Source organism: Panulirus ornatus, chromosome 9 (genome assembly GCF_036320965.1).
Source record: "Panulirus ornatus isolate Po-2019 chromosome 9, ASM3632096v1, whole genome shotgun sequence".
Classification (NCBI taxonomy): domain Eukaryota; kingdom Metazoa; phylum Arthropoda; class Malacostraca; order Decapoda; family Palinuridae; genus Panulirus; species Panulirus ornatus.
In genome coordinates this window covers 52,116,722-52,141,161 of record NC_092232.1, presented here as the reverse complement: position 1 = coordinate 52,141,161, position 24,440 = coordinate 52,116,722, and the positions used below count along the sequence as shown (strand labels likewise).

The 24,440-nt window shown below is 38.2% G+C and overlaps 1 protein-coding gene across 3 annotated transcripts in view; it reads left to right on the top strand.

Moving 5' to 3' along the window:
• The window catches only part of Dna2 (DNA replication helicase/nuclease 2), a 71,405-nt gene that overhangs the window by 26,381 nt on the left and 20,584 nt on the right, over nt 1-24,440 (top strand). For all 3 annotated transcript variants that reach the window (XM_071665208.1, XM_071665209.1, XM_071665207.1), the window contains 10 exons: nt 4,923-5,074; nt 5,776-5,906; nt 7,098-7,215; nt 9,433-9,603; nt 11,033-11,142; nt 14,164-14,308; nt 15,077-15,177; nt 17,060-17,212; nt 18,774-18,925; nt 21,006-21,118. In XM_071665208.1, the coding sequence (XP_071521309.1) occupies nt 4,923-5,074; nt 5,776-5,906; nt 7,098-7,215; nt 9,433-9,603; nt 11,033-11,142; nt 14,164-14,308; nt 15,077-15,177; nt 17,060-17,212; nt 18,774-18,925; nt 21,006-21,118 (1,346 nt within the window). The remainder of the gene's footprint in view (nt 1-4,922; nt 5,075-5,775; nt 5,907-7,097; nt 7,216-9,432; nt 9,604-11,032; nt 11,143-14,163; nt 14,309-15,076; nt 15,178-17,059; nt 17,213-18,773; nt 18,926-21,005; nt 21,119-24,440) is intronic.

The window sequence follows — 24,440 nt, the reverse complement described above, 5'->3', positions numbered from 1 at the left end:
TCCAATTATATCCTCAATTGCCATGTCACCCATTCTCGCATTTAGATCACAGATACTTGATCCCTTGCATCAAAATTGCTGACACACTCATTTGGTTATTCCATGAGCATTCACTCTTCTTCCTTACTCCTCTTACTTTTAGATGCATAAGCACTAGTAGTCACCCAACTTCTGTAATCCACTTTAATTTTTACCCAAGTCAGTCTTGGGCTTAATTCCTTGTACACTTTTCAACACTCTGGCAACTCCATTAGTGGAAGTGATACCCTTTCCTTAGCCCTCACACTGATCCCTAACTCTACCCCAGGACATCCCCAAACAATTGTTCCCCCTAACCCCTGAGCTTAGTTTCACTCAGAACTAGAACATCCCAGTTCTCAAACATTCTCCTATTTCTCCCTTCTTATCCTGGTTTCGTCCAGGACCATTCAGACACCCAACCCAAGCCTTCAAGGAGGAATAGCACTTTTTGCATGGCTTCTTTTTTTTCTCTCTCTTTCAGAAATTGAAATAAAATCAAGGGAGGGTTTCCATCTACCCATTCCTGGACCTTTCATTCACCTTGTGCAACATGTAGGGAATATATGGGAAGTATTCTTTCAACCTTGTCAAATTTTTTATTTATGGGTATTTACTCCAGGACCTCTTTCTAAGAAAGAGTCCTTGTGCTACCTAGGACATCTTTCTGGAGGCTCCTATAGCCCATGGATGTTCCACTTGCAGAAGCAGGGATGTATGGACTCCATTGCAGTGAGAAGTTCTTTAATGAGAGTGTACATCCAACGATACAGCATTTCCAAAAGTGACTTCTCATTTCTGGTGTAATCTTGTGCAGGCTTTGTCAGTACCACCTCTCCTATCATATATATCATCCAATTTCTTCATACCATTTTGCTGTTTCCTGCACCAGCAAGGAAGTGCCAAGACCAGCAAAAAAGATGGCCTCATTCACATCTGTTCTTTAGTTGCATCCTTACTTGACTAGTTCAGTTGAAAGCAGTCCAACTTATAACTTTCCCAGGATAACTTCAAAACTTGACCAGCTTGCCTTACATCACAATGCTGGTTCACTTTCCCTCTTCTGTTGGTATTACTTTGGTTTTTGTTTCCGAGAGCTTGCTGCATGTGTGTCCCCAACCTCTAGGTAGACTGCGTGATTCTTGGCAAGCCTCTGCGTGACATGATTACTGAGTGGTCGTTGGCAAGTGAAGGGTAGGCTGTTTTGATTACTTTTTTTTTTTGTACTCCCTGAAGCTGTGGAAATCTTTACCTTCTCATGTCTATCCCAGTAACTATGACCTGGCACATTTTAAATGACAGATTTTTCACTTCCTCCAAAATTCATAAATACTTTCTCATGTTTCCTCTTTTTCCCTTTCATAATCCTCTGTATTTCAGTGGAGGCCTCGCCTTGATGTGAACTTTTTTCTGTGCCTGGAACTTCAAACATTAAAAAAGTAACTGTCATGTTTAATTGAACAAAACCTCAGTCTCCTATTCTCACCCAGGCCCCACACACCTTCCTGTGGTTTCTCCCATTTGCTTCATATGACCTGGTTCAGATCATTGAGAGCACGTTTACCCCAGTATAACTGCTCCAATCCACTCTACTCCATGCATGACTATCACCTTTCTGCATGTTCAGGCTCTAAGTACTCTAAATCTTTTTCACTTCATTCTTCCATCTCCACTTTGGTTTCCCATGTCTGCTTGTCCCCTCCACTTCTGACACATGTATCCTTTTTTATCAACCTCTCCTAGTTGGTTCTCTCCTTATGTTCAGACCATTTCAGAACATCTTTTTCAGCACTCTCATCCATGTTTTTCTTATCACCACATCTCTCATTCACACTTTCATACTTACTTGATCAAACCATCTTACACCCCACATTGCCCTCAGGCATTTCATTTCCATGGCAAAGGAGGCTCCACGTATCCCTGTCCTTACATGCATCCCTTGCATATACCATTCCACACATTCTTCCCCCATTTTTCTCCCTCCAGTACTCTTCCATGCTGTCCCCATGTCACAGGCAATCTTCCTCTCACACTAACCCCATTAATCGTACTATCATACACTATGTATCTATATCTCTGACGCCTGTTCCCTCCTTGAACTTTCTCTAGGGTAGCCATGGCAATATAGTCTTTATAACAGATGAATTCCAGTGTCCCCTCTTAGCCTTTAGTGCTTTACCCTTAACAGGCCACTGGCAGAGGGCAACTGCAACATAGTATTTGCAGAGGCTTCTACTAATGTTCCTGTCCTTGCAACTCACAGCCTTGCATTTTTTCTACACACCCAAACCACTTTAAAGTATGACTGTAACAGTAAGTATTCCTCAAATATTATAGCAAACACCTGATCCAAACATCCTTTACCAGTCTAGAAACCACATAGTTTTTCAGTCTCGTGGTAGATGTCAAGGCAACAAGATGGTAGTTGGAGGGTTTAGAAAGGTCACCCTTCTTAGGGATGGTATGTACAAATGCATGCTTCCAAGAAGAAGGAAAAGTTTTGGATTTTGAATAGAAATGGAACAAATGAGTGAGCACAAGTGCAAGTTCAGATGTGCTCTCTTTCAGTACACTGGGATGGATGCCATTAGGATCATAAGCCTTGCTTGTGTCCAGCAAGAGAAATGCTTTTCGGAAAGTTTGAAAAGAGATTACGGGGAGGGCATAGGATTATTAAGAGGAGGATTATGGTGTGAAAGAATGTTAGTCATCCAAAGTGGAGAGGTGGGAACCACAGGGAGTTGCTTTGTCTGTGGCAAGTCAGAGCAACAGAAGTTGTTGGTGATGCTTTAGCTAGAGAATAGAACTACCTTTCTGTGGATGACAAGGAGAGGTTATTGTTCATCCTTTGAATAGGAGTTGAAGGAAGGAAAATTTTTCCAAGCCCAATATGCATGACCCCTTGCTTGAATGTGTGAACCTTGGATTGGAAGAAGAGGTCGGTGTGGAGGAAGATGGGCTAAATGCTTCCATTCCTGCTAAGTGTTTGGTGGAGACAGAAGCATCACCCCATAAGAGACAGCAATTTACCTACAGAATTCAGAAAAGAATTTTCATGAGATATTCCTGGCAGCTTTGTTCAGGTCCCAATATATATGTTTAGAAAGGGGCTGCTAGAGGGAGAGGTGCTGTTGAAATAGATACAATTACAATAGTGTGGTTAGATGAACCATTTGGGATGAGATTATGTAGCTACAGAAGGATGGATTAGAGGTGAAAAATGAAGTCCACAATATTAGGAGAGTGGTCATGGTAGTCAGGAATGTAGGTGGAGTGAGAGATGATTGCTTTAGATCATTGTGAATGGAGAATGAGGGGTTAAATTCTCTCTCTCTCTCTCTCTCTCTCTCTCTCTCTCTCTCTCTCTCTCTCTCTCTCTCTCTCTCTCTCTCTCGTGAATGTTGAAATTCCCAAAGTATACGATCTTGGCTTGAATTTCACATTATGTCAAGATGCAGGAATCTTCTTATCATAATGAACACTCTTAATGTACATTAAATCCTAAGTCCAAATTTTGGCCAAGAATGATACCATGAAATTTTGAAATTGTCACATTTTATCATCTGCTCATGGAAGATTTCACTTAGAAAGCACCATACTTTTTGTCCAGTTAAATCTCTTCATAATCTTCTGGACTTCAGCAGACATATTGAAGGAAATCATTTATGTCTGCTTGGAACAAGAAACTAGTCTTGTAGGCTTACCTAGGCTCTGTGTTAGAGCACACTTTGTTAGGTAGGTGGCTTCTGCCTTAGCTTTTCTTAGGAACTCTTTTTTTAGAGGAATTCAAGAAAAGAAGCTTTTGGTATTTCTACCTTGGTAAAGGATACCTCAGTTTAGATGTGGTGGATCTGATCTGTGTGGCTGTAGAGTTCCTCCTCCCAAACAGTTTGTTTCTGTTGTAACTGTGATTGCCAGTGAATTTTTTTTTTATTATACTTAGTTGCTATCTTCCGCGTTAGCGAGGTAGCGCAAGGAAACAGACGAAAGAATGGCCCAACCCACCCACGTACATATGTATATACATAAATTACCACACACGCACATATACATTTCAATGTATGCATACATATACATACACAGACATATACATATATACACAAGTACATATTCACTGTTGCTGCACAGACATATACATATATACACAAGTACATATTCACTGTTGCTGCCTTCATCCATTTCCGTTGCCACCCTGCCTTACATGAAAAAGCACTCCCCTCCCTGCATGCATGCGCGAGGTAGCGCTAGGATAAGACAACAAAGGTCACATTCGTTCAAACTCAGTCTCTATCTGTCATGTGTAATGCACCGAAACCACAGCTCCCTTTCCACATCCAGGCCCCACAAAACTTTCCATGGTTTCCCCTCAGATGCTTTACATGCCCTAGTTCAATTCATTGACAGCACGTTGACCCCGGGATAGACTTTTTCATTTAGCCTAATATGATAGCTTTTCTCCCAGCCTTCCTCCTTCATATGGGTATGCTTTTGTGCTCATGAGACATAAGCAGAGGAGAGGAATTTATGTTTGAAGGAATAGAAAACCTTTTTGCTTTGAGGTGTTGTTCCATGAGCAGTTTTTTGTTTGTTTGTTTGGTTTTCTTGCCCTGCCTGGCCATCTCTTCATTTTACAAAACTTTTCTCTGCCTTTTGGTGGCCATCTTGTGATGGTACCATGATTTGTTGATTATTAAAGGGAAATAATTAGAAAATGGAAGTTAAAGATTTGTACGAAGAATTAAGATTCTTAGTGAACTTAGGGAGTGACAGTGAGAGTGAGGGAATGAATGTGAGAATGTTTTCAGAGAAATAAGTAAAAGAGAATCAAAAGAAGATTTATTTCTTTTTTTGAGAACTCCATGAGTCTCCATTTTCTGGTTGATCAACAATTTTCTTTATTACAGGAAAAGACCAAGGAAAAGAAAAACAGAGGAATCAGTGGAAGGGGAAAATAGCTGATATCCAGGATATAGAAGAAAACATATGGTCTCCAAAACTTGGTTTAAAGGGCAAAATAGATTTAACTGTCAAGACATATCAGCATGGTGCCTCTAAGGTATTAGCAGAGATATTTTTGGATTTAGTTTTCTTCTTTAGTATTAAGATTGAAAGAGTGGTCAGTCCCTTGGCTAGTGGATTGTATTTGAGAATGCATATATGTGCCATGAAGTATTTCTTTGAATTGCAATCTGTCCTTTTAAATGAAGCCATTTAAATTTCTAGACATCATTGTTAGTGTTATAACCTTTTATTTCACCCATACCATTTTTGGTATGGCCAGTAAATCCCTCACTTGACTTCTAGTGGTCCATTGTGATTTTCTTGCAGTAAAACAACAGTTTTCTGGGAATTAAGTCATTTTTGGTTTTATGGTCCACATAATCAAAGTTCTAACATTCTTACTTATTTTTTTTGAAATTTTTATCATCTTTTACTGTTATGTTATTTGTTAATCATCCCTCTTATTTATTTTTGTTCATACACTGTTAAGCAAGAACATTTAACATGTGAAATTATTGCTACTCTTGTACATTTCTTACTAAGTCTTTAGTTACAGGATATCTTATTTTTGGTAAGTTTAAACAGGGACCAAAGATGACCGGAAGGAATAAAGTAGAGAGGAGAAAAATTAGAGGAAGATTATAAGATGAGCTGCAAAATGTTGTGACATGATTTTTCTTGGAACATTTTCCTTTATTGTTCAGAACTGCACTCCAAATATAAATAAGAAATTGAAAATTATTCTTATTTCACCAGGTGGTGCCTCTTGAGTTGAAAACAGGTCAGCCAAGTTTCTCTGCTGAACACCGTGGCCAAGTTACTCTCTACAGTATGATGAGTGCTGACAGAAGACAAGATCCTAAGTCAGGACTGCTACTCTATCTTAAGTATGTAATTGATACCATTGCTGTCCCACAAATAGCTCTGTAGTTATGTTTTGTTATATAACCTAGAATGATAGATCATAGCTTTTTTTTAAAGAAATGAAGTCAGATTGATTTTTTAATTCAGTAACTTTGGTTTGATTCTGTAACCCTTAAACAACAGGATACGTTCAGATATTCCCATCACCATATACACAGGAAAAAACTCAAAATTATTCTCTCCATGAATTGATAGATTGGCGTGCAGAAGTAAAAGAAAATACTCAAAAGGTAACATTTCTCCCTTTCTGTTGGGTTGATGTGGGCATGAAGGGTCATGGGATATGATGGAATGGAGTTTGTAGTTTTGTAAGAATGGGTGATTTCCAAAGCAAAGATGGGACAGTGTGGCTCCTGTTTGTTTGAAGAGTGACATTCTGATAGGTGCATATCTGATGGGTTGAAGATTAGTACTGAGTTAGCAGGCCAATTGTTTAGTGCTTGTTGGGTAATTCAGAATGTATGTGATATGTCATTGTTATATTTGGTGGGGAGTAAGGGAACTGCAATTTGAGGTTACTGAGATGTAAGAGTGGTAAAATATTACTCTTACTTGGGGGTTGATGGTTAGTTATAGAGTGGTTTGGGTGGTAGGTGTCAAGTCCATTATTTAGTATTATTATGATTACCCCAAGATCAGTCTCTAAGAGAGTCCTGGCATTACTCAGACCCTTTGTAAATGTTTCTTGCTGGGAGAGGTAGACTCCTTTGGAGTAAGAAATATTTTGATGAGACTGTAATGACAGTGATAAGTCTTGCCAAAGGTGACCTTTCTTTTGCAGTGTAAACTTGTACAGGTGGAGTCCAGTCACTCCAGTAAATATGAATAAAAGCAAGGGTATTAGGTTCAGTAGGGTTGATGGACAAGATAGTTGGTATGTAAGTTTGGAGAAAAGTTGGAAGTGAAATGTTTTAGATATCTTGGCGACTAAAAGGGGAGGGAGCGGGGGGCTGGAAATCCTCCCCCTTTTTTTTTTTCCAAAAAAGAAGGAACAGAGAAGGGGGCCAGGTGAGGATATTCCCTCAAAGGCCCAGTCCTCTGTTCTTAATGCTACCTCGCTAATGCAGGAAATGGCAAATAGGATGAAAGAAAAAAGAATTTTTTATGTGATTTAGCATTTTTAACAAAATTTTGAAGAAATTTCACTATTACAGGAATGGTGCCATGGAAGAAATTCCAGCCGGTGACAAAGAAAAACAAGGTTTAATTCAGCTTCGAAATGATATAATTTATCACCTTGCCATGAAACCTACTCCGCAAGAAGGAAACTTGGTAATTGTGCAATGCTGTGGATTGTCATTTTTCTTTATTCATTTTCTGCCATAAGGTCCCCAGATTTCTTTTAAGATATCTGTCCTTTTTAAATGTTTGTGCCAATAATCTCCATTGTACATAATTTGGTAAGCCTGATTCAGAAAATTTTTGCTCAAAGTTATGTAATGTTTATGTGATTGTAAGAAACACTTTGATTAATTGGAACTCAGAAATTAATGCTATTAACATCTTATTCAGAAACCAAAAGAAATATGATACATCACTGGATATTGATTATTTTGTTTATTTTGCTGTGCTTTTTTATGTATTATTTAAAGATTAAAAGCCTTTTATGTTGTTCTCTGCAAAATAATTGTTTATCTAAGTTTATGCTTGGTTATATCCACATAAATAGCCATAGTTAAAGCGAAAGTGGAATTTTTTATAACATTTATTCTGTTGGGTCAGTTTGTACCATGAGCTATGAGAGAATTTCTTTAGTCATCAGGGGATGAAAGCCTCCTTCTCTCACCCTCTGATAAGATAGATTCCTTACATCATAAGCAAATCATCCAATCATCATTTGTGGTAATATCTCACCTTGGAACTCTCCTCTCCACTCAGCTGTCCCTTCCCACTGATGACATCATCTTCTTATTGGCCATCAGCCTGCACAAGGCTGACCACTACATAATTTCCTGGATCTCCAGGTAAATTAAATGAAGTCAGACATGTTAATTTCTTAGATAGACATTTTGGCAGGGGCCATATATCTGTGGAGGGGGTGTGGTTTTGAACTTGTGAATTCGTTTTTGAGCAGCTTGGGAAGGTATTCAAGACACTCCTCACACTACATGTTGTCCTCAAATATTTCAGATACATTCATCTTCCTCTTGCATTTTATTTTGTAAACATCCATACTCCTCTGTACTGCGTCATTTAGGACCCACCCCTCACACCCATACAACTTTGTTGGGATTACTATGCAATCAAACATACCCATCTTTTCCCTCACAGATAGTTACCTCACTTTCCACACATTCTGCATTGTGCCCAGGACCTTATTTTAGCTCCCATGGTTCCATTTGGTGGTGTGCTCACTCTCAGAAATCTAAAACACTTCACTTCCTCCTAGATCTTTCCATTCAAACTCACATAACAACTTAATTTGTCTCTCTTTTCTGCTAGACATAATAACCTTTCTCTTGTTCATATTTACTCTCAATTTCCTTTTTTCACAATGTATCACACCCTCAGAATCCAACTCCTGATTATCCTGGTGCAGCCTGATGGCCAGTGATATGAAGTCATTGACAGGTGGGGATTTTCTGACTGGAGAGGAGAATTCTGAGGTGAGCAATTGCTGGAACTGCTGTTTGGGTGGTTAGTGAAGAGTGAGAGGCATTGATACCATTTGAACGTAGGGAGGTTTGGGGCTCTTAGCTCCTGGAGATTATGGAGATTCTCTCATAACTTGTGGGAAACTTGCTGGAGGAGAAACCATTTTCATTTGTCAAAGCTCATTTTTTTATTTTTATTTTGGAGCAGATGAGTTGTAATGGTTTTGACTAGTTTTAGAAGAATCCTGAAAATAATGTTGTGATATGTTATGGAATTAAGGAATACATCAGTAGTACAGCTATTTTTGAAAAAGTTGGGGTTTGAAGTAGAGGTGACAGATTTTTGTCAGATTTTTTCAATAAGAGGTTTTTTGTTTATTAGCTTTCCAACACTTGTACAGTATATCATATTCAATAAGATGCTTTTGATACTTCTGGTTTAATGTTTTGATATTGTAGCCTAATTGTCTTAATAATTTCAGCTTTTAGAGAAGATTTGATACAGGCTATTTTGTATGAAATATAAGAAATAGCTTATTGAGTGTACTATAGATGTATAGAGAAAAGGCTATCAGCATTACTTTATTTCCAGTCCTGAATTGCAAATACAGCTCAAAAGAGTGTAATTGACATTATTTAAATTGTCGTGCCTTTGCTGTTCAAACTCCTTAACTTTCCGCTTGCTTTCTTTTGTCAAAAACTGTATTCACATATGTTTTTACTCATACCATTCATCTGTAAATGTGAGGAATGGGTTATTGATTGTAGATTGAATATTTCTATGAATGATTTCATTCAGCTCAATGTGAAAGACAAACAGAACTCATTATCTTACACTGACAGCTCATCTCCAAAATTTATACTGTTGGAACAACTAATTCATTCACTTTTTCAGCTTCCCATGATACCTATTTTACCTGAGCCATTAGATTTTGAAAGGGCTTGTACAAAATGTGCCTACTTGCTGATGTGCTCAGTTTTCCAGAAGAGCATAGAAGAATCTGTTGGAGATCCTCCACATGCCATGGCCATTCTTGTTCCTAAGACCACAGAGCACCTATCAAAGGTGAGGCTTTAGAAAAGTCGTTTAGAAAATTTGTCTTAAATTCATTTCAGTGCTTTCCCCAGTATTGTAGGGGCTTGGTTACTCCTCTAGATGACATTTAGAACACTCTTACAAGATGATATCAGTGTTTTTCAAAGTACAGCAGGAGTCTGAATGATATCTCCATAAAATTGCACTTGAAACAGATTTACAATTTGTCTTGCATACATCTGGAATTTACATAAACAAATAACATGGTTTGACTTCCATGCTTTCCTGCACCAGTTTTTCTGATAGGTGCTTCAACTGTACAGTGCAGCCTATAGGTCTTTTTTTTTCCCCCCCCTTTGAAATAAGTCCAAAACTCACCTCGTGGCTTAGAAGTGAGGGTGGCTTATATTTAAGTAGATACAGTATGTCAGTAACAGTGTTTATAAAGAAATAGGCATTTCAGTTTGATACTGCCCTTAGATTTGTGGTGATTTGGAAAAGAGGAAATGATACAGGTGATACGAGGGTGGTGAAAGTAAGTGAACTTCAAAAAGAGGCATGTATTAAGAGATACCAGGAGAGACTGAGTATAGGATCGCAAAAGATGAAGGGTAAATTAAGGTAGGGAAGTGGGTAGTGAATGGGTTGATGCCCTTGATGTACAAATTCTAAGGTCTGACCAGCCAGGAGTAGGAGGGCATCTAAGATTGCTCTGGGGGTCTCTGGTTGGCAGAGGGCAGTCCAAAACAAACAAGCTGCTGCTGTATATGTATAGTTGGGAGGATAGTGATAGATGGGGAAAGACATTGATTCTTCACCAAAAAGACTGGGAGTAAGAATGTGTTATTTCCAAGGTTTCTTGAGAACTCTTGTTGGACAATGCCTAAGAGAGAAAAGGTTTTTAATTTTTTTCAAAGCTTACCTCTTTTCCTTTTTTTTTTTAAGGCTAGGAATCTGTTAAGCATAATTGATATTCACAATGGTACAATAAGGACACAGTGGTGTATATTTTAAAACCTGCTTTTCATACAAGAGAAACATCTCTCTTTTGTGTTTCTCTTGCTTTTCTTGTCTATTTTATATCACATTCACTCTGAATAGTCCAAAATGGTTCAGTTATGTGAGATTGAAATTGCATTTCATACTTCTTTACCTCATTGTTAATTGTTGCTATGATCTCTGACAAATTTGTGTGCCTCAGGATATAGTGCCATGTTTTTTTAAAAAATTGCTTTGGACACACTGATTTGAATGATAAATGTTACCTATTCATGATAGCTAGGTACCCAGTCAGGTAGCTACTTACCTAGAAAGAAGGGTACCTATTTTGACATAGTCATGATTTTGCACAAACTTTTTCATATAATGTGTGGCTGCAACCTGAAAAGATAGAATTTATAGAGGCTGCATAAGAAGGACTAGAAATGAAAGTAGCATTGACAACACTGTACTCCACCAGACCCACTTGAATTACTTCCGTCATTGGTGCCTGCTTCTGCATTTGGAAATTGCTGACGGAAAGAGAGATGCTGCTTTGAGAGCACTTTGGTGCCAGGATGCCATAAAGAGGCAGGTTTCATTTGTCTTTAGAATTGTTTGAATATGAAAGAAAATTTTTGCTTGATCGGAAATCTTGGGAAATTGTAAATCTCTTCGTATGGTATGTATGCATGAAAGAGAAGGCACTGAAGGGTCAGTTGAGGGAAGAAATGTGGGAGGCAAGCGTAGAGTGGTGTATGTATGGGAGGCACATAAGGACAAATATAAATGGAGATTCTTTTGCCATGGCCACCCCCTTGATGGGAGTTCCTGGAGGGAGTGGGCATTCAGAGATATTGATAGATAGACATACAAAAGTGGATATTCAAATTACAGAGACATAACTGTGCTGAGCGTAGTTGGTAAGTTGTGTGGGAGAGTGATAATTGAGAATGAGAAGATTGTGGCATGCACAGAATATCAAACTTGGGTGGAACTATGTGGCTCCCACAATGGTAGAGGATATGTGTATTATGTGTTTGCTTTGCAGACTGTTTGAGAAATATTTATAAAAAGAGAAGAATCTGGATGGATTTTATGGATATGGAGAAAGTGTATGATATAGTTGATACAAATGCTCTTTGGAATATATGAATGTGTGGTTTGGGAGAAAAGCTTCTAGAAGCAGTGAATAGCTTGTATTGAGAGAGTAAGCATTGCATGTGCATAAGAAGAGATAGGGTTGAGTGGTTCCAGGTCAGGGTGGGTCTGTGTTGGGGTGTGTGATATCACCATGGCTGTTCACTTTGTTAATGCATGGATCTTGGAGAGAGGGGTAGTTATGCTGTCTGTTGGAGTGAGTGGGGCGTGGTATTGAGTTTAGGAGAGTTTGTGAAAGGAGAAAGTTGAGAGTAAATGTGAATAAAAGCAAGGTCATTAGGTTTAGCAGTGAAGACAAAGGTCATTTGAAGTGCAAGTTTGAATGGAGAAAAGTTGGAGGAAGTGGAGTATTTTAATTAATTTGTAGTGCACCATATGGCATGAAATGGAACCATGGGAAAAGAAGTGAGCCATATGGTGGGTGAAGGGGCAGAGGTCCTGGGCATACTGAGGATTGTGTTGGGAGAGAGGGCACTATTGTTAAAGGGAAAGATGGATATGTTTAATGGAAAAATAGTTCCATTGGTGCTGTATGGATATGAGGCATGGGCTTCAAGCAAAAATATAAAGAATAGGATAGGAATGTTGGAAATTAATTGTTTGAGGACATATGTAGTGTTAAAGGGGTTGACTCTTTTACTTTAGCCATCCCATTAATGGGAATCTTGAGTGACTGGGTTTGAGGGATATATATAGATAGATAGAAGGGTTGATCGAATAAAAAGCCGACAGGGTAAGAGAGAAGTGTAGTAGGAAGAGGAGTATATATAAGAGAACTAGAGTCACTATTGTGATGAAATGTCCTGGACATATGGAGAGGGTGACTAAAAGGGTATGTATATCAGAAGTGGAGGGAACAAGGAAGGGGAAACCAAGAGGGAGGTGGAAGGGTGGAGTGAAGGATGCTTTGATGTTTTAGGACCTGAACATGTAGGATGGTGTGAGATGTGCAAGGGATAGAGCAAATTAGAGCAGTGTGGTTTAGAGGAGATGACATGCTTTCAGTGGTCAGAACCAGGTTATATAAAGCAGTTGGGAGATAACACAAAAAGGTGTATAGGATTTGTTGTACATAGGGGGTTCTGATTTCACTGCATTGTACTTATAGGACAGTTCTGATGTGGATATATGTGAATGAGGCCGTTTCTTCATCTGTTCCTGGCATGACCTTGCTGATGCTAGATATGGCAAAAATTTATGAAAAAGTAATGATTTACAACATGCCTTTCCTTTAAGTCCTTACATTCAGTTTTTCATTTTTTAATTAACTGATGTGTGCTGTTGATAGTTTTGTCCAAAATTTCTGCATTTCTTTTCTGATGTTTCTGTATTCATTTCTTAATTTCTTTTTCATTCTTTCTTATACTTTGTACTATCTAAGCCTTCACACGACATCTTCATTACTTCAGCTTTTGGACTTTTGTTGAAACAGTTATCTCTTATTTTACACCCTTTTCTCCATTGCCTGTATTTGGTACCCTTTGATGGGTGTTCCCAGATGGAACAGGCATGAAAAATATAGATAGATAGATAGATAATTAGAGTTGTTTCCCTCATGATATATTTCTGAGGACCTCCTTTAAGATTGTGATGTATTTTAAATGTTAGAATTCCACTTCTCATGTAAATTTTTTTCCTCTTGATATTTTGATGGATTGAAAGCAATAGTTTATTTAGCTCACTGTGTCTAGGCTCAACTGACCCATAGAAAGATTTTCCTTCTTTTTTACCCTTTGTTTTCAGCCTTTTCTTAAGCTCTTTGTATCATAAGGACATGTTCAGAAAACCATTATATTCGTTCACTGTAATCATTCACATCTGTGCATGAACTTTACTTCCTAGCGGTGATCGTTTTAAATGTGCATGTTGTTTCTCTGCACTGCATTGCGAATTTTGCAAAATTCAGTATTGTTTTCCCATATGTTGCTCTTTTAGATATCCCAATTATTCTCATTCTTACAAGATAATCTGCTTAGACATGATAGAATGTAATATGCTTTTACAACTGCTTTCTAGTTTCGTCACATACGTAATTGTTAATCCTGCCTTGGCTAGATATTTTCAAGATCAAACTAATGATGGCCTTATTTTATCTAATCCATTCAGTAGTTTTGTTGCCTAACTTTAGAGTCAACAATTTACAGCCAAGCCCCACTAACTGTTTCTGATAGTGCTATAATATAGGTGTGTATGCTATGGCTGTATACTGTTTTTCTGCTCTAAACAGTATTTTTCCCCTCTGCTGCCATCTTAGATATTCTTAGTCTTCTCATTCTCACAAAGAATTCTGCAAAGATTATAGATTTGTATCTGAGTAAGAGCCTCTGTATTTGATTTGATGCATAAGTCACTCTCTCTGTTTCCCATGTCATCAAAATTTTCCCATTTACTGATGAGTAAAATGACAATTGTGTAATCATGCAGTAAAGTTAGAATTGTGGTTTTTCACAGAGAAGCAAGTGGAGACTGTTTGTCTTGGCTGATGTTGGAGAAAGCAGTTCCTGTGACAGAGTTGGAGCCAGGCCAGTTTATGCATGTCTTCACACGCTCCCAAAGTCAACCCTGTCATACCAAACTAGCAAGTGTTGGTTTGCAGGTACACTTCTCAAAGAAATTTGTGTCCTGTACTAGTGATGTACTGGTTTTATCACTTTTGCTTGTGTTTGGTCTTGGTAGTTAAATCATGTTTGTGTATAGGGGCCTGGACTTTTTATGGCCCACATATTCAAGATTTTCCAGCAGTGAGCAACATGCAGTAGCCCTGCCGTTTGGCAAAATGATTGGAGTAATAAATAGAAGTAGTAGGGAGGAACATTAGACAGGAGCAGTAGGTAAAAGTGGTGAGTAGGAACATTTAGATGGGAGTATAAGGTATAAGTACTTGGTTGGAACATCAAACAGAAGTAGTCAGTTGGAACATTAGGTATGAGCCTCTGGAAACACTGTGCTAGAGTTGCCCTCTGCCAATGGCCTGTTAAGGGTGAGGCACTGACAAGTAGCACTGTAGTCCACCAGTTATGGAGACTTTAACTGTGGCTTCTCATTGACGGATTTACTACGAGAAATGTGCATCAGAGGAATAGATAGATAGAAAGTTTGATGTTAAAGAATAAGGTTTCATCAATGAATGTGTAAGAGGCTAAATGTATAGCTAGCAAGATTTCACAGTCCATGGATTTAACTCAGATACTGATGATCTGCGTCTTTAAAATCACATGATATTTCTGTGCTGAAAGCATTTCATAAGTGTCTGAAAGCCATCAAGATTTTGTAAAGTATCTGTGATCTTTTTGTAAATGTTTTTGGGGAAGTTTGAAGAAAGACCATTATGTTTTTTATGTATAACCAAATAATTTCTTGACAGGCTGGTGATAATGTTGTTGTGTCATCAAAGACGGAGCTTGCTCTGAGTTTAGGAGCAGTAATGGCATTTGGAGAAGATTCTGTTAAAGTTGTTTTAGATAGGTAAGTATTTTTTTTTTCAGAATTCTCTACTCATGCCTGAGCTGCATTCACATGGATGGGATATGCAGAAATGTCCTCAAACATATTGCCTACTGACCGCCTTTGATAGTTTAAATGCTCAAATTTCATAAGCAGCTCTAAGCATTTGCTGAAGAGTTCCAAATGGTATTGTAGAAATTACATAATCGCAGTATTTTCAACTTTTATGATTAACTGATGTGAGTGTAAGTTTTTCTAGCACATATACAAACCAAGAATAGAAGGGACACATGAAAAGATAGGAAAAGTTAGAAGTGAACATACTCAAAAATATATGATTGGGAGTATAGTAAATTCTTTGAGAAATTTTGAATATTTTTTATCTTCACAAGACAGTGATAGAAGAATCATCATTGGCACAGAGTACAGACGACTCGTGAGTGAGTGATGGAAAAGATCAGTATTGAGTTAGATATTTGTTTTTGAGGATTCTGTGAGGATATACTTGTAGGATATTTGCCTCCTAATTCATTTAGCTTGGCAGATGGACCATAATTTTCTCCAAGTAAAATTCTTGTCACCTTCAAACATCTACTTTTATGAGGGTCTTCTCCAGTATTGGTTGTATAATTTAAAGTGGTAGAGTATCCAGTTTTTAAAAGAAGACACAGGATTAAAGGAAAACTAATTTCTTACCAAAGAAATTACTTATGAATTGAAAAGCAAATAAAGTGTGCCACAAAAGTTTCTGTAGGGAGGGTGAGACTGTTGGCTGATATCTGTTCAATCAAGGTGGTTTGACACAGCTACCGTAGCTTTGTTGTAGAATTACTTTATAAAGACTTAGGTATCCTTGGATGCCAAGAATTTAGTGAACATTCAAACTCCCTCTCTGAGAATTTGTAAGAAATTTTGTAACTAGAAACACGCTATATCAGTTTAATAGAATTAATGAACATTGTGACTGAGTTTCACTCAGTTTTGAGTGGATAAGAAGATTGTGGTTAACTATGAGGTACTCAAACCAACATGAATTATACATCATTGTCCACTCTTTGCATGAAAATCAATTGCAATTAGTCCCTATCATAAGATATTTTGGAAAGGGGCAGTCTCATTGCAAGCTATGATAGACATACTGATTTAACCTTAAAGGACAGTTCCTACAATGTATGTAGATGCCTAGTATAGATGAACCTTACAATAATTATGAGCCTATTTTTTACTGCCCACATTTGAAGGATTCCATGCCTTCTTTACTGATGTCATGTTTCACCCCAAGCTCTAAATAGCACACGTAAATGTCAACATGATTACTGTATGACTGTTAGCAACTCATAGGTGGGCTGTTTTGATAGCTGTTTCTTTCCCTGCTTCTCAAAGCTTTGGAACTCTATATGTTCTCATATCTTTTCCAGTAACTATGACCTGGCATGTTTCAAGAGACATGTTGATCACTTCCTCCAAAATTCGTAAATACTATCCCATGTCTCTTCTTTTTCCCTTCCATTAATCTCTATATCTATATTTCAATTAAGATCAAGCCTTGATGTGGGCTTTTGTCCGTGACTAAAGCTTCCAACATAAAAAAACGGTGGATAGTTCCATCATATACATTCTAGGAAGAAGGTTGTGGATGCTGTGGTTTAGATAATGTTAAGTGATGGTGTATTAATTCTAATATTCTGTTTTAGCTTCATTTAGAAGAATGTGAGGTTTTCTTTAGAATAACAGAGAAAGATACTGTAGCAGAGTCGAAGCTGTTGCTACTTGGTAAAAGCCAGAGTTTTAGAAATGGGAGTGAAAAAAATTTATAAACAGGAAAATACTATTTTGAGGTCAAAGTTCTTTGTTTGTGAGCTCTTACCATTCGTATATCATATAATTCTTCATGTTTTTTCAGGGATTTAAAGTTGTGCCCTTACTGGCATGATAGAATCTTTCATGTGGATCGTTGTGAATATCAGAACACAATGAGCATCAACTTTACTAACTTGGCCAAGCTGCAGATGGACACGCCTCGGGCAACTTCTCTCAGATTTCTTGTGGTGGATAGGTAGGTTTTCCTATTAAAACATATTTATGATGTGTGAGGCCATTTATTAGTCATTAGTTACTTTGTGGTGATACACATAATCATTTCTTTAATTTGCCTTCTAACCTTTAACAGATGTTGTTGCCACTTGCATTCAAAACACAGTTGATACTGTAGAACTACTTTCAAGCAGTTTCAAAAATATTTCATCAGCTGCATGTCTTTCTCCTCATCTCCTCAAACTGGTTTGTTATTTTCATAATTTATGTGGTCACTAGCTACCATGTAATTGATATAATGTCAGAATTTTTTTTTTTTCAAATTATAAGCCATTAAGAATAGTATTTATGTAAAACAAGAACGGAGGAAATGAAGTGTTTTAGATACCTGGAAGTGGACTTATCAGCGAATGGAACCATGGAAGCAGAAGTGAGTCACAGGGTGGGGGAGGGGGTGAAGGTTCTGGGAGCAATGAAGAATTGTGGAAAGAGAGAGTGTTGTCTTAGAGAGCAAAAATGGGTAGGTCTGAAGACATAGTCGCTCCAACAATATTATATGGTTGCGAGGCATGGGCTATAGATAGGGTTGTTTGGAGGAGGGTTGATGTGTTGGAAATGAAATGTTTGAGGATAATATTGGGTTTGCGGTGATTTGATTGAATAAGTAGTGAAAGGGTAAGAGAGATGTGTGGTAATAAAAAGAGTGTGGTTGAGAGAGCAGAAAAGGGCATGTTCAAATGGTTTGGACATAAGGAGAGAATTAGTGAGGACATGTTGACAAAGAGGATGTATGTGTCAGAGGTGGAGGGAAGAAGGAGAAGCAGGAGACCAAATTTGGGATGGAAAGATGGAGTGAAAAAGATTTTGGGCGATTAGGGCATGAACATACAGGAGGGTGAGAGGTGTGCAAGGAATAGAGTGAATTGGAATAATGTGGTATACCAGGGTCGACATGCTGTCAGTGAGCTGAACCAGGGCATGTGAAACATCTAGGGTAAACCGTGGAAAGTTCTGTGGGGCCTGGATTTGGATTGGGAGCTGTGGTTTCGATGCATTACACATGACAGTTAGAGACTGAGTGTGGCCTTTATGTGTTTTCCGGACCTTACCTCATTCAAGTGGAGGGCAGTGATGCTGTTTCCTGTGGGGGGGTGGTGCCAGGAATGGATGAAGGCAAGCATATATGAATATGCACATATGTATTATGTCTATGCATATGTATATGTATATATGTTGATATGTATACGTATATGTGTGTGTTTAGGCATTTGTGTAAATGTGTGTATATGAGTGGATGGGCCGTTCTTCATCCTTTTTCTGATGCTACCTCACTGACGCAGGAAACGGCATCATTATCCCCTGCTTCAGCAAGGTAACACCAGGAAAATAGACAAAATGGGCCACATTTCTTTCACAGTCAGTCCCTAGCTGTCATGTGTAATGCACTGAAGCCACAGCTCCCTATCTATATCCAGGTCCCACAGACCTGGTTCAGTCCATAGATGTATATATATATTCATAAATATGGATGTTTATGCACATGTGCTTAAAATGTAAAAAATGTATTTCTTTATTAATTTCAGAAACCCTCCATCATTCAAGAAAGGGCTCTCTCCTGATATAGTGTCAAAGGGAAAGCATATCCTTAAGTGTCTAAACAAGATGCAACAAAGAGCAGTTCTTAAAACCCTTATGGCCCAGAGCTATAGTCTTGTAAAAGGATTCCCAGGAACAGGTATGTGGAAACCATGAGCTCAGAGAATCATTTTATTACCTTTGAAAAGTTCTTTTGTAATTTTGTTACCCCCTGTACTGAAAGTGATGTGTACGTCTTGCTGTCAGTCTTGCAGAAGGTATCAAGCTGTATGCAGCTTTTATGTATCTTGAGAATGTGTATGACAAAGTTAAGTGGAATGCTTTATGGGATGTGTTAAGGATTACTAGGTAGGGGGACAGCAGTTGGATGGTGTGAAAATCTTCTTAAGAGGAGCGAATGCACGTGTAAAAATGGAGAGTCGAGTGTAAGCTTTATTATACTTTTGGTATGAGGTAAGGTTGCATGGTGTCGCCATGTCTTTTTAATGAATGGATGTAGTGATCAGTGAGATGAAAGCAAAATTAAGGGAAGGGGATGTAGAGATGGAGTAAGGTAGTGAGGTAATGGTGGCTAAAATTAGAGGAAGGGGATGTAGAGATGGAGTAGGGTAGTGAGGTAATGGTGGCTAGTGACAAGCATGTGTGTGGATGATACTGTGTTGTTTGCTTAGAGTGAAGAGGAGTTGCAGATGATTGTGTGTTTTATGATGTGTGTAAGCTTATGCAAATGAAGGTAAATGCAAGTAAAATTAAAAGAAAGGTTTTTGAATGGAAACAATGAAAATATAATTTTTGCAAAGGTCTCTAGTGAGAAAGGAAAGTATGCTAGACTGTGATAATTATAAATATGGGGAAGGAAGACTGGAAGAGGTGAGAGAATTTAAGAATATAGGAACTATCTTTAAGTTTGGTGATATGGAAGGTGAGATAAGGGAGAGTGCATTGCAGGGTAGAAGAGCCATTGGGTCCCTCAGTAGAATGATGAAGGGTAGAAGTGTAAGCATGAAAGTGGAGAAAGGATTGAGGGACAGCTTAGTCCTTCCAACCTTGGCCCATGGAGCCAAAACATGGGCATGAAATTAGTCATAGAGGTCAAGAATCCAGGCTGTGGAAATGAGCTATTTGAGAGGAGCATGTGGTGTGATGATGGAATGAAGGAAGAAATGAGGGGGTTTATGAGAAATATGGTATGGCAGGGAATGCAAAGGGATGAATTTTAGAGTTGTGGAGTGGGTGAAACATAATATTTTCAGGATGTTTGAGCATTTAGAAAAATACAAGACTGGGAGTTTACAAAGAGAATGTTTCAAAGTACGATTAAAGGAGTTGGTGTGAGGTTAAGACCACCTATGACATGAGGCAGTAGAGTGGAAGAATACTGGAGGGAGAGAAATAGTTGAAGAATGCATGGAATGGTGAATGTTAGGGATGCATGTAAAGACAGAGGTATGTGGTGACTCGTGCACAGTGATGGATGCTACAGACAGAATTGGTTGTTGCAGACATAAGTCCCTTAAAAGGTGTGGAATCCCCCCCATTATGGTCATTAGTGGGTTACTGAGGCCTCCAGACAATTCCAGTTTGCATGGAATTGTGCTTGTAGCAGGAAAGCATGTTTTCTTGACTTAAAACAGTTGCATCCTGTTATTGTGTCTCAATTGAAGACAGTAGAACTAAAATGGTTAAGAACAAGAAATGTGTTTTAAATATTTCACGTACTGTTGATTTTCCTAAGGTTGGTGTTAGTTGACCTCCAATGCAACTGGGAACTCTGTAAATGTGAAGTCATGTAAAACAAGGCTTGCATCATCATTGATGAAAAGAAAAGAGTGCATAGTTGTTGAGGACCTTCTTACCCCAAAGGAGCCCCCCATTACTGTGCTGCTATGTGGACTGAGCTTAAAAACATAGGAACCTCATACAAGGGGTCACAAGGTTACAAATTAATGAGAAGTTGCTCAGGCTTTAGGTGACAACTTATTCAGTGTGTTTAAGACCGAAAGGGTGAAGAATCTTCTTTGTCAGTATTTTGTTTATTGACTCAAGAGGATTATGGTTGTAAACTGCAAGTGCAGCTCGTGACAATAATTGTTATTGAGATTAAAGTTTGCAAGTGGAAAGAGTACTTCAGTACTCGTAAGTTTTTGGTGATGCCTCTCTGTTGCTAAAACAGTTGCTGAGAATGTATTAATTTTCTGATTGTTTTTTCTTTGAAATAGGCAAGACCTCCACTATAGTTGCTATGGTTCGTCTTATGGTTACCCTTGGATATTCCGTTCTGGTCACCAGCTACACACACTCTGCTGTTGATAATATATTGTTGAAACTCAAGGTTAGTTTTTCAAATATAATATATTGTTGAAACTCAAGGTTAGTTTTTCAAATATAGGATCAGGTTTTTCCATGTTCATAAACACAGATGTAACAACGACATCATAGTTTTTTCTTTATCATGCATTTAATAGCAGATCTTGGTTTACATTTACAATTTGATTTATACTTAAATGGGGAAGAGCAATGCTTTCTACATGATTTCTTCATTTACCGTCAAGGTGTATGCCACATATTCATTCATCTTAGAGGACAGGCTCAGGCTGTTTCCATATTCATCATTTGAATTTTATGTGTAAATCTGATTTTGCACAGAATATTGGGTTCTGGTGCACACCATGTGAATGATAATGGAGTTGAATATGTTTGTTGGGTGGATATTCTTTGGGTTCTTTCATAGTTTAATATACACTGTTGGAATGACCCAGGATTCTGTTCGTGCAGACCTTTTTCAGGAAGAATTTTAATCCGTTATCAGAATCACACAAGATCAACGGTTAACTGAATTCTTTTGGTGAAATCTTTTTTGTTGAATGAATCATTTACTGAAGACTTCTCCAGAGATGCTAGTTTGAAATATGTTCACCTTGTATTACTTGATTGAAACCAACCCAGTGAACAAGTTATTGTTGTTAGTCCTCTACTTTTGTAATGAAATACATGGATTGAAAAGATTATGGTATTGATAGATTTCTGGATCATTTCATAAAAAAAGGCTCTCTTAGGAACAGTTTTGTACTTATGAGAATTTAATAGCATTGTACAGGTACAATAGAGTTGGAAAATAGGAGAGTGTGGAATGAGTATAGGGAGGTTTGAAGAGCATTAATGCAGCAGTAATTGGAACGATAGAATAGGCTATAGATAGGATAAAATGTCAATAAAGGAATAGTTGAATAGATTTGAAGTGTGTGTTTGGCAGCATGGACAAGTTATTTTATGCTGAATTGGACAAATATAGTAATTATCTGCTATGAAAGGTATGGGAGTAACTGTCTGTAAGCATTAGAGGTATAAATCTTGCTAGCAGTAGGTATTAGTTGGTAGGCAGCCACTGACCAGGGAGTTATATTGCAGTTGTTATCCGCCTGGGTATTGGGAGGAATAGTGATGGCTGTGTAATGAGCCAGCACTTCTGGTTGTCAAGTTGCACTCCTTTGACTCAGGTAACTGTCTCTTCTTTCTACTTCACCCACATATGGGCTGCTGATATTCTGTCCACAAGCATACAATTTTTTCCTAGTCACAAATAATTCCTGACAACACTTAATAGGCGTGAGATAGTATAAAATGTAGGTAAAGGTATAGTTGAATATGAAGTGTGTGTTTGGCAGCATGGACAGGTGATTTTGCACTGAATTGGACAAATATAGTAATTTTCTGCTATGAAAGGTATGGGAGTAACTGTCAGTAAGCATTAGAGACACAAATCTTGCTAGCAGTAGGTTGGTGATGGCTGTGTAGTAAGCCAGCACTTCACTGGATGTCAGGTTGCACTCCTTTTGACTTGGGTAACTGTCTTTCTGTTTCACTTGTACACGGACTGCTGGTAATCTGTCCACAAACATACAATTTCTCCTTGTCACAAATAACAGCTGACAACACTTTTAACTCACACAACTCATTCTTTGCACTCAAGATTTTCCTGTGGTGAGTGCTTTGTGCTTTCCCTGCCTTTTGACAAAATGATAAGAGCAGTAGATAAAATTAGTGGGTAGGAACTTTAGACATCAGCTTAGGTAGAAGTAATAGGTAGGAGCATTAGCTGGTAGCATTAGGTATTAGTAGTAGTAGTAGGTTATAACACTAGGCAGGAATATGAGGTAGACACATTAGGTAGAAGTAGTTGTAGGAACATAAGGTAGGAACCTCTGAAAACACTGCTAGAGCTGCCTTCTGCCATAGCCTGTTAAGGATAAGGCACTAAAGGCTAAGAAATGGCACTGGAGTTCAAAAGTAATGAAGACTCTTTTGCTGTAGCCACCCTGTTGAGGAAGTTTCCAGAGGGATCAGGCATCCGAGATACAGATATTGATAAACGAATAGATAGATCTTGGTAGGATAGTTGGGAAGGTATATGGGATGATTGTTATTGTTTCAAGTTAAAAGTATTATTGAACCCTTTAGTAAATGAAGGACAAGGTGGATCTAGATCATGCAACACTCAAACATTTATTCATTCTGTTCTTCCATCTCCAAATTGATCTCTCCCTTCTTGTTGTTCCCTCCACTTCAGTCGACCTCTCTTCACTAATTGTTTACGTATGTCTAAATAATTTCAGCACACCCTCTACGGCTCTGTCACCCTTATTCTTCATATTATCACTTTTCTTTCTTACCCTATCATTGGTTACTTGATCAACTTTCAAACACAAATATTTCATTTCCAACACATTCACCCTCATCTATACATTCTTATCTATAGCCCATCTTTGCATCCATACAACACCATTGTGACCACTAAACTTTCCAACATATCAATTTTTGTATCAACAGATAGTCACCTGTCTTTCTACACATTCTTCAATACTCCCAGAACCTTTGCCCTCTCATTCACCCTATGACTCACTTCAGCTTCCATGGTTCCATTTTGTGCAAATCTTTCACCAGTACTTCTCATTGCTCCATATCACTTCCTATGACTCTCACTTCACATACTTACCTTACCCAAACACCCAACATCTACCACCCCATCATCAAATACATTCAACAGTCTTCCAGAGTTCTCATTCCATCTTCTCCAACTCATTACTGTCTGTTACTACATCCCCACTTGGCACCATCACCAGTGTTCTCCATTTGTTCTTTTCTTTATAAAAAACATTTTCTTATTTTTCCTAAAACTTGCTTGTCATCATCAAACAACATGTGACCTACTTCTAAGGTTCCCTGTTAATGTCTCTGGGACATTTTGGGCTTCTTCAGAGATAATTGAGGGCACCATTTGTTTGTGCACCCTGGAACACTGTAACCCTTTTCAGTAAGGCATATTTCATTGTTTATTGGGAGGTAAGTTTGAATGGAGAAAAACTGGAGGAAGTGAAGTGTTTTAGATATCTGGGAGTGGATTTGGCAGCGGATGGAACCATGGAAGTAGAAGTGAATCATAGGGTGGGGGAGGGAGCGAAAGTTCTGGGAGCATTGAAAAATGTGTGGAAGTCGAGAACGTTATCTTAGAAAGCAAAAATGGGTATGTTTGAGGGAATAGTGGTTCCAACAATGTTATATGGTTGTGAGGCATGGGCTATAGAGTTGTGCAGAGGAGGGTGGATGTGCTGGAATTGAGATGTTTGAGGACAATATGTGGTGTGAGGTGTTTTGAT